This window comes from Parasteatoda tepidariorum, chromosome 6 (genome assembly GCF_982258835.1).
Source record: "Parasteatoda tepidariorum strain Cologne lab strain chromosome 6, Ptep-v5.0, whole genome shotgun sequence".
In the NCBI taxonomy this organism is placed as follows: Eukaryota; Metazoa; Arthropoda; class Arachnida; order Araneae; family Theridiidae; genus Parasteatoda; species Parasteatoda tepidariorum.
Window position 1 is genome coordinate 10371487 of NC_141760.1, and position 11419 is coordinate 10382905.

At 28.3% G+C, this 11419-nt stretch overlaps 1 protein-coding gene across 1 annotated transcript in view; it reads left to right on the forward strand.

The window, feature by feature from the left end:
• The window catches only part of LOC107451737 (cysteine and glycine-rich protein 1), a 47211-nt gene extending 36045 nt beyond the window's left edge, over nt 1-11166 (forward strand). Inside the window, exons 4-6 of the mRNA XM_071179017.2 lie at nt 1288-1438; nt 4424-4520; nt 9881-11166. Coding sequence (XP_071035118.1) covers nt 1288-1438; nt 4424-4520; nt 9881-9954 — 322 coding nt within the window. The 3' untranslated portion in view covers nt 9955-11166. The remainder of the gene's footprint in view (nt 1-1287; nt 1439-4423; nt 4521-9880) is intronic.
• Nucleotides 11167-11419: the final 253 nt, after the last annotated feature.

The following is an 11419-nucleotide window of genomic DNA, read 5'->3' on the forward strand; positions in this document are numbered from 1 at the left end:
CTTTAAACCAAAATGAGCAAATGTCCACAATTATCGTTGAATATCATCATACTAATATAGTCTCTTTCAGGGTTCGCTAAATTCATATTTTTAAAAAATAAAAATAGGGTTTCTTTTTTTATTTGAAAATTTTTTTTTTAATATTTAAATCAGTTTTTTTTTTGCACACATTAATTATGCCTCTGATAAAATATATTTATAATGCTTATTACTATTGGAAAAACAATTAACTAAAGTACTTAATGTTAACTGGAATGATTAAAATAATTATTTAATTATTATGAACTAATTATGGAAAAAGTCATAGTTGTTTTTATTCAATCTCAATTTCGAGAATTTGTAAAGACATTGAATCAATATTTTAGTTAGATATCAAATAAAATAATAATTTAGTTTAGATTAAAAAATATTTAAAAGAAAAAAAAGATTATTCCAACTTATTCTCAGCAAAGCAAATCTTCCTTCATTATTTATGTTCTCAAACTTCATGTTTATACTCTAAAAATATTTATACACTACTTTGTACCTATGAGCTACTTTGTGCCAATTAGTGTTAAAAAAAAAATTCTCTGTGTTTCATTATACTAGGAACTATCGTTGGTTCTTGTTGTAATAAAACACCAAGAACCAAAAGTTTTCTGTGGTGTTTCACTACAAAACTTAGGTGTAAAGTAGTTGCAACCTTTTTTGGTTTGAAGAAACGCTGAAAATTTTTACAGGTTACTGTATGACATTACAAGATTCTCGACCTTGATGAACTTTGATGTTACAATATGTTTTAGGCAGAATTTTTAAAATTTTGTTAGTACTTAAAAGTTCTGCTTACAATTGTGAAAACAATTGCTTTTACTACCATTAGAAAAGACGTTAATTGTTGTTGTCGTCTGCCATTAAGGCAGAGGGTGTGCTATTGTTCTTGTTTTAGTGGCGCCATCTATGGCCAAGAATTCGACTTCTGCCACGCCCATGCATCACACCCGCTTATAGGGTAGACCTAGTCATACATTCATTCATCCACAGATCGTAATTTTGACCTGGACCAGCGAACAATCAATCTCCAATTCAGTACCCCCAGAGGTATGATTTGTTATGGGAATATGGAAGACTTTGTGACCCGACAGATTTAACGTGCACCAGTAATCGTTTACTACACGTTGATTCTTAAAGCTCCCATTCTCACGAACGAGAGTCCAGTGCAAATGTTGGTAGATGTTAAATAATCAAGAGTGTACTGTATTTTGAATATGCTAATATTTTACTGAGTCTAAAGCTATTGCTTAATTGCAGCAATATCCCAGCTGTAGCGCAGGCACATGTAGCTCCTTTACAAGCTCCTGTTGTGTCAAAGTCATCACAGCCGAAATGGGGTGGTGCAGACATCTGCCCTCGATGTGGAAAAGCTGTCTACATGGCTGAGAAAATGATGGGTGGGGGATCGGTAATGTATTTATTTATTTTATATAATTCATATTTGCTTTCACCTTTTCATTTAATTTATATTTTACTGTAACAGGCAGGGTGCGTAGCGTTTTTAAAAAGTGCTTAAAGGTGCTTTTTTCATTGAGTGATTTTAAGAAGTGCTTAATTTTCCCTTTTTGAGAATGAAATTTTTCCTTGAAAATGTTGAATTTCGCTACGAATTATGCAAAAAGACACTGTTCACATTGTTCTATTCAACGTTTTCTCCATTAATTCAATCCCAATCTATTTCGGCGTATTGTCAGTCCGTAGCATATGAAAACGCCATTCGTTTTACATGAATCAAAATTTCTTGATTTTTGACAATTGTCAAAAACAATACCATAAGTTTTTTTTAAATTTATTATTATTATTTTGACATGACGTTTAAAACAAGATAAAACTGTCAGTTCTCAAAAACTTTCTAACCCTGCGTAATTATGATATATTTTTTAAAGTGCTTAAAAATATTTTTTGAGTGCTTGAAACGTGCTTTTAAGTTTTGTTCTTATTTTTTGTTGAATAATTTGGCTACCCACCCTGACAGCGGTAATTGTGACACAAAGTAAAAAACCCCGAAAATTTTATGCGCAAAAGATCGATCTCGATGGTGCAAAATATCAATGCATGTTTCGTATCTAATATAATTTTTTGAACAAACATTTATAATTAAATAACCTTCCAATAAATATATATCACACCTTTATAGTCATTTCGAAAGTTCGAAACACAAATCAAGCAAAAGAAAAGAAGAATTTCTAAAGATATGTATGTTAGTAAAAACAGCACTTCATGTTATAGTAACTAATTCAAGGAGTAAACCTAACTTCTTCAAGAGCCGCGATATTAGATTTTAAAATCACGTGAATATGAATCACGATATTGGATTTTAAAAACGCAAGAATACAAATTGCGATATAGATTTTTTTTTTTTTTTAAATCGCGTTAAATACGAATCATGATGCATAATTTTTAGATCTCGCGAATACGAATCACATTTCGCAGTTTCTAAATCACGTATATATGCGAAAATTGATGTTTGATATTACAACTGCGTGGATACGAATCAGAAAATTGGATTTTAAAAACGCTTGAATATAAATCTTGACAGTGGATTTTAAAATCGCTTGAATACGAATTGCGATATCGGTTTTAAAAAGGCGTGAATAGGAATTGCGACGACGCTTTTTAGATCGCGTGAATAGGAATTGCGATTCACGATTTTTAAATTGCGTGAGTACGAATCGCATGGTGTAACTTTTAATTCGGAAAATTGCTCTATCCCCTGAGCCGCGATGGCTCAGGGGATAGAGCGTTCGACTTCCAATGAGTTGAACCGGGTTCGAATCCCAGTCGATACGAATTTCTCATCCGGCCTGCACCAACCACAGTGCTGACGTGAAATATCCTCAGTGGTAGACGGATCATGGGTAACAGTCCCTTTGTCGTCAGGCTAACCGTAGGAGGTTCTCGTGGTCTACCTCTCCGTGTAACGCAAATGCGCGTTAGTTCCGTCAAAAAGTCCTCCTTGAAGGCAAATGTCTCCCAATACTTGATCCAGGAGTCTTTGTCTTCTGAATTGTTTTCAAAATTACATGGCTACAGAGTTGAACATTAGTAGTCGTAAACCCGAAAATTGAGTCGGCTGTTCAACAACTGTCATAAAATATTAACTGAAAAAATACAAGATATGTTCAAAATAATGATTTGTAAGCTTTTTTAGAAAATTCATAAAAACTATCCACTCTATTCCCCTTTTTCCTGAACTTGCACATTATACTGAAAAACAGAATCCCTTAATAACTTTTGATCTACTAATCAGATTTTTACATGCTAAGATGTAATCCTGATCAAATATCCAATTAAAAAAAAAAAAATTTCATTTAAAAAAATGATATTCAAGAGATTTTAGAGTCTTAAAAAAGCTTCGCACTTACACCCTTTTCACCTCCTTGTCAGTAAAAAGTAAACTTATCAAAATTCCCTTCCCCTCTTTAAGTTCTTACCTAATATTTGAATGGCCTCAATCACATTTATACTGCACCTTCAGCTGAACTGGTTTTAATTTAGTTTCCACTCTCCTTTAGTAATATCAACACTGGAAATCAGAGGTTAGAAATGATTTTGTTATTTTTTTACACATTATGATCTCCTCATTGTGTGTATTTTTTTTAACTTCATTTGTTGAAAAAATTCTTTAAATAAACAGGATTTTCTTAAATGGCCACTTTTTATACATATTTTTATATCATCCTTGAAAAGAAATAAAGAATTATTAGGGTTGACACATTAATGTTTAAATTATAAAAGAAGGGTATCAGTTGCTGACCAATCGTTATCAAAGCAATTTAATCAGAGGAATAATTAATATATTCCATAATTACTTTATTTAAAGTTGGGCTGAGAGTTTAATGGATTTGTTTTATTTTCTGCGCATTTGTAATTATTATGCATTTAGAAAAGCTTTAGTTAATTTGGCAAATTTATATTTACTAACTCTTACATTTATTATATTATTGTTTTTTTAAAATCATAAGGAAAGTAAAATTAATGTATAACTAAATGATTTGAAGTATAAATTTTTTAATTCATGTCGATACAATGTCTTTTTTCTAAGTATTAAGTTTTTGAAAGTATCAATCACTGTATCTTTCTAAAAATTATATATTTTTCATTTTTTTTTTTGACTCCTCAACTAGATATTTATAGTGACGTTTTTACATATCCTCACTAATTTAAAAGTAGTCAGCCATAATTTTCCAAGTTTTAAGAACCAGAACAAATGGTTTTGGTTTTTGATAAGTTAATATTTTTAATTCTGGACATTTATTTTTTGATAAGTTAACAATTATTCTGTATTATGGGACAGTGTAGAAAGTATCTTTTATATACTTATGTATATAAAAAATGCTTTCTATATTGTCTTGTGCAATTTTGCATTTCATCATATAAACCATTTTTGTAGGCCTGGCATAAGACGACATGCTTCAATTGCAAGGAGTGCCACAAGAGATTAGAATCGATGACATTATGTGAGAGAGAAGGAGAGATATACTGCAAAAGTATGTATTGTTTAATAAATCTGAATTATAAATAAGGAAATTTGAACATTATCATTCATTTTTATTATTTAATTTAGTCATCTTCTGCTTATTTAATTGTAGTATTTAATTAGAAAACTAGTTAGCACCAGTCACTAACTTAAACTATTGATGAAAGTCTCTAACATTCTAACATTTTGTAATTATAAAATAGAAAAGATCATTTGGATTTGCTTGTAGAGTAAAAGATTTTTTATAATGCCAACTTTGAAATGCAAGAATGCTTTGAAATTCTTTTCATTTAATAAAATTTAATATTTTATAGTTCATTTAACATGCCTTTACATTTCCCTACTAAACATAGCAGTAATAATAGTCTACAACATACCAATCATAAACTGTTTTAAAATAATTTTTATTTATAAGGAAACAAATTAAAGTTTTCTGGATCATTAGAACTAATAACAAACAAATTAATTAATGTTCATTAGTTTTATTTTTGAAATTATCACCTTTTAACAAATGATTTTAAAAGTCAAGGCTGTTCTACAAAGGCTACGTCGTAATACGAAATTATGATTTTTTTTTGCGAATAATATGGTATTTTTATAACTGCTGTGAGTTTGCACCTGTTACTCATGACTGTTTGGTCAAGTTTAGCCTATCTAAAGCCAACGCTGTCTATGTTTATTTTGAAAATGACGCAAAGCGTCAGAATGGAGAAAAGCCACAGTTGAATGAAGTGAAAAGTGTTTGTGATCTAATTTTTTTAGTATTTAGAAACTTACTCCAATGCTGTATTACCTCTGCTCATAAAATTTTGCAGAAACTGAGAATTAGGCAGTGATTTTGATAATTTTCACCTGGGTTGGAAAATGTCGCCAAATTGATGATTTTTAAAAAAGTTAAATAACTTTTAAAATACATAAGTTATTTGTCTGTTCTAAAGCCCAGATAATTCTTCACGGCAAGATTATATAGTTTAAAATCATCTCATTGCTTCAAGTGTAAGTCACTTAAACTGTGGCTTTTTTATTTTCCTTTGCGACAGAGCTTATCTACTATTTTCAGTGTTTACACTTGAAAAAGTTAATGTGGTTTAGGGTTTACAAAGTTGTGTTAGATATATCTTTAACTGTATTAAGAGAATCTCAATTGATTTGACTTCTTTTCAATAATCAATAAAATAGGTTATATGTATTCATTCCAACCAAATGAAAGTGTCTTGAAAAATCTTGTATGTCAAAACTAATAAGTACTCTTAGAAAAGCTTTTAAGAATATCATTATTGGTATTCATGCATATTCTATATGAAATGTCAATGGAACAAGTTTAAGCAAGGATTCTCTTTTGAATAATAATAATTTTGAAAATCAAAGTATAATAATTCGACTGTGTGTTATTAATAAAATATATTTAAAAATATGCTTGTTATGATATATAAAAAAGAGGGCATTTCGGGCAATTCAAAATTATTGTTAGCAAATTAAATATTAATCATATTAATCATTGTTGCAAAATTATCGCTATTGCAACACTCGAATACACCATCTGAGGAGAAGATCGGTTCCATGTCTTAACCCTCTCCTTCTCTTCTTAGTTTTATAGGAATGTAATATGATATTTTCCCGTTTTCTAATACATTTTGTATTTAACTGTCAAAAATGTTCTTTGAAATTTCCATGGCGCTTTCTTTTAGAACTGTTCAATGAAGTTTTCAATTCCATATAGTTTCCCTAACTTCCATAGTTAAGCCTATCTAAAGTTTACCCTAACCATAATTTAATGTATCTCCCATATAGCTTTCTTTATAGTTCACTTGTAGCCCATTTCGATTACCAATAGGCGCAAATTTAGTATAGAATCTGATTGCGCCATTTTTAAAAGCTGTTATTATGAAATTGCAAAATGGGAAAAAAAGATTTAAAAAAAAAAATTTAAGAATGGCTACAGTGGAATGGAATTCTTTTTCTATATGGTTACAAAAAAGACAAAGAGAGTGCATGTATAAGGTTCAAAAGGCATTCAGGGCGGACTGCCCTTCTAAAAACGCTTAGGGAGAACACTGTAACTTACTAGGAATCTTTTCAGCAAAAGATTGAGAAACGAGAATTCACAATAAAATATTTTTATGAAAATAACTTAATTGTTTTATAATATATTACTGCTTATTATTGATGTTACGTAAATTACATAATTGTATAATTATTTACTGCTTATGAAAAAATGAAGCAAGTTCAAATAATTTATTATTTTGAATTTTTATAAATACCTTAAACCATGAATTTGCATTAACATTTAGATTTCATTTTAATAATTTTTTAGCATGTTATATAAAATAAAATTGTTACTGGAATTTATCTGATATTTGAGACAAATTTGAATAATATATACTATTTTGTAGTGTTTTTATAAGCACTATACAAATTGCATATGGTGAAACGGTATTGAGATTTCATTTTAATACTTTGTTTATATGCTATGTAATATAAAATTAGTATTATTTTTTTAAAAATTCATATGCTATCAAGTAAACAAAATTTATGTATTATTTTACTTAAAATCATATAAATAAAGAAAAAATAAGAAAATGAAAGTTAGCAGAGCAGTTATTATAGAAAAATACTTTAAAAAACATAACGGTTGTGCTCCTTTATAAAATCTAAATATATAAATAATGTAATCATTAATTTTAAAAACTAGTCAAATGACTCTTGAAAAAATGGTCATTTTTAATGGTAGAGGTTTGCTGAAATAATCATTTGAGTTACATTACCATTTAATATGTTTTAAAATAACTTTCATTTGCAGTATTGTACTTTGTCATCCTAATGAGCAAAGTTTAAGAATCAACTTTCTGATTCTTCATTTGAATGTGCTTTAACATTATTATAACATGTTTTTATTATTATCATAGCATGTTTTTATTATTATTAAAACATGTTGGAGCTGCCTTAGTGACTTCAAGGCAATTCCATAATACAAAGGTCAACATAACGAAACAATAAACATTTAATGCTATTCCTCAATTAACCAATTTTTTTAGTTTTTTTATTAACTACTTTAGATTTAAAAAATTAAAATTGTAGTTTTTAAATATTAATAATAATAATAATAATTAAAAAATGTTTATTAAAATGTTAATATAGTTTTTATTTGCAGCATAGTCACTAGAACTTTTTCTGTATTAGCCACTTTTTCTATGTCATTTTATGAGTACTTTCAATGTTTCCTGTTAATGTGAAGAATCTTTTAAATAAATTTTCAAAAAAATAATCCCTTTTCTGTTTAAAAAAGGAGTATTTTAAAATTAAAATATAATGTTTTACTCCATGTCTTTTTTTATGCAACGTCAGTTATATTTTATCTTTGTATTCTAAGTAAATCATTTATAATTTTCTTTCCTTTTTCTTATATGCATAGCTTTATATACAGCTTTTTCTAATAATATAAGGATATTGAAAAATATCTCATACAACTTTTAAAAAAAAATTAATAAATAGTCATGAATAAGAAAACCTATCAAAATGTAATGTCAATCACCATGGAATTACCCCTCTACTTCCTTAAACCTTATATTTTCATAATTATGGATTTCACCCTTATTCCCTCAGATGTGGTGGCTTCTGTTTTGCTAAAATTTTTGTTAGCAATACAACATTTCTTGTATTTATTGTTTTATTATATTGTTTTGTTATTTTTATATATTTATTGTTTTATTATATTGTCAAACTTGAATGGTTATCAGTTTTGTAATGCATAGACCTTTGTTTGGCGCATTATATGGGCTTAAAGCGATTATACACTACTTCAAATTTAGTTTTTGTAATGAAATCATTTTATATGTACAGTAAAAATTTCATCTGATGAATGTGGCACATAATAAAGAGTCTGCCATTGCAAAAGATTTCCAAGTCACTTTAAATTGCTATATAAACTATACAAAAAGTGTATGAGTTAAAAATTAAAAGTTTTCTGCTATTACAACAAAAAATTTTGTTAGGAATACACTTTTATGTTTTTTGAATAAGCATTATATGAACTTGGTTTAAATAGAAAGATTTTATTTATTTCTGACATTAATACCAAAAAGCTAAAAACATTATTTCCTTCTTACAGTTTGAAGGTCTTATTTTTATTAAATAATGTGTCGGTGACCATCAGGTAAATGACATTCTTTATGACAAAAAGAAAGTACTTTAACTATTTTTAAAAAATATTGCATTTCATTTCCCCTTTTGTTCATCTCCTTATTCCTTTCTTAACAACTTATTGTTAAGATCAGCATTCCTATTATCAGTGATATCTATTATCAATGATAACTTTATTTCAATTTCTTCTTTTAAAAGCTTGCTATGATTTGAAAAATTTGTTGTTTGAACATTCCTGTCTGAGACGTATTGTAAGTCAAAATAGTGGTACAAAATAAAAATAAAAAACGAGGTTAATGCAGTGAAACATCTCAGGAGTCAATGCTCTTTATTCCACAATAAAATAGTCATTAATGGAGGTTGGTCATTCTTTGGTGTTGCCCCCATTGACTTTAAAATGTTATCGAAGGTACATGATTTTTTGAAAGTGATTTTAATTTGACTCGGTGTAATTTTTTTGATGCTTGAAAGCCACTTGTGTTGGATCAATGAATAAAATTTACCATCAATAAAAATGACTCCTACATATAAAGTTATGTGTAAAAACAAATTTACCAATTGTGAGTGATTGAACTGTTTTAATTTAATAAACAATTATTTATTTCTTTAAGTGTGTATTTAATTTTAAATCATAAAAAGTAGTTTGTTTTAAAAAACAAGAAGAGGTTTGTTTGAGATGCTAAGTTTTTTTCTGAAATAACTTTTTTTATTGAATTTAAGTTTCAACTCGCACTGCAGCATGAGATTTTTTTAATCTCCTTTAGAGATCGCCAAAAAGAGCTCTTTAAATAAGATCCACTCACAAATATCTTGAACACTTTTGAATCTAATTATTTTTAAAAAAAATATTTTTTTGTGTTTTCCTTATGTGACCTTTTCCGCATTTTCGTGTTCCGCGGAGGTTTGCTGTTACTGGTAGGGAGAGGTTTTGATGGTCTCTCCTTAATGTTTTCTTCAGCATAAAGTTTATGGAAAAAGTTCAGTGCCTCCCAAAAGTGATCTTAAATAGAGAAGGTCGCTACGCAGAGGTGATCTTTCTTGGAGGTTTCCCTGTATATCAATTTAATTTTTCGTTTTATTATTGCCATTTGAACACTAAATATGAGCACTTGCTTATAACGGCAATCTCCCTATAGCAACAATTTTTGTCTTTTATTATGAATTGCTGTTATAACAGACTTTAACTGTATTTTCTAATGAATATATATGATTTTTTTTTTAAATTTCCAGCCTGCTACGGGAAAATGTATGGACCCAAAGGCTATGGATATGGTAGTGGAGCTGGCACTCTCCAAATGTCTTAATTGAGATGCACAAGAACTTTTATCTTTTTTTTCCCAGTCCCTTATAGCATCTATTCATGACACATTTCCAAGAAGAAACAAAAGAGCTGATTTAAGGCAGCTGCACTAAAAGCGGTTTGCTTTGATTTTAAAAAGACTAATTTTGTAAATTGCCTAATATCTTGTCATTTTTCAAACTATACGTTATTCATTGTTTGTTTGTATACATTGTGCTTTTTTGTGTTGCATTTATGTTGCATTATTTTGTTTATATCTTAGCACAACTTTAAATCAAAATTTAATAGTTAGCATCAGTAGATTTTGCTTTTAATTAATCATGTTTTTATTTATTTTCACTTTATTAGTAATAATATAAATATATTTTAATCTACTAGAATAATTAGTACTGTTAATATCAATTGTTATAATAACTGTAGAAGATCTTTATAAAGCAAATCTTGAGAAACAGGCTTTGTGTTCTATAGAATTTTAGGTTATATCGATCATTTCACATATCATTAAGCTTACCTTATCTGTTAAATGCACAATATATATATCTGGAGCTAATTGATAATTAAATACTTTAAAATAATAATTAGATAGAAGTTAAATTAAAACATGAAAATACTTTTAAGTGTCTCTTATTTAAAGGAAAATAACTGAAATTATCAAAAATATTAAAATTAACAAAAACAAGAATCATAAGCTTTAGTTTTTATTTTTTTTTTTTTAGTGTTTAGCCACCTTAGCAATTAATTTTCTGTGAATAATGAATGACTTTCGCTTAGGTACAGAAATTTCTCTAATGCAATAGGCAACTAATGAGGGTTGAACCCTCTGAACTTTTTCGCTTCCTCTGTAAACATTTGACTTAACTGTAGATATTGTTCGTAGTTAGGAAAAAGGTTCCACAGATTAAAGAGGAACAAGCAAGTATTTGTTTAGATTTTGAACGAATTTGTAGCAAATATTTATGTTTTTCCTGTAAATTCAGGGTTGCCACAGACGACTAAAATGCAACTATTTTTGGCATGAGGCGACTATGGCAATTTTTTTGCCTGAAAAGGCTAAAAAAGCATCTATTTTCAGGAAAAGGAGACTATTAGGAGACTTTTCAGAACTCTTAGCAATGTTTTTTTTTAAGCATAAATTGGATGGAAAATCGGCACCCCACAAGTTAGTTTCTGAACACATTGAACTTTTTTTTTCTTAAAAAATAAAAAATTGTGAAAATTTTGAATTGCAAATTTGAGTCTTCACTTTTTAATTCGTTCAATCTGCACAGACTCCAATGTAAGTCTATTTCATTTTTCAATCGCCTTTTCAATGATTATTGCTACGAAATTCCGCATGATTTTTAAAAAAAATAAAAAATTTATACGATATTACGATGCCTGAATTTTGAATTTGAGTAATCACGTTATGTATATAAACATTTACGTTTATATAAAAATTATCCTATTTGCCACCTGAATGATCATGGTAT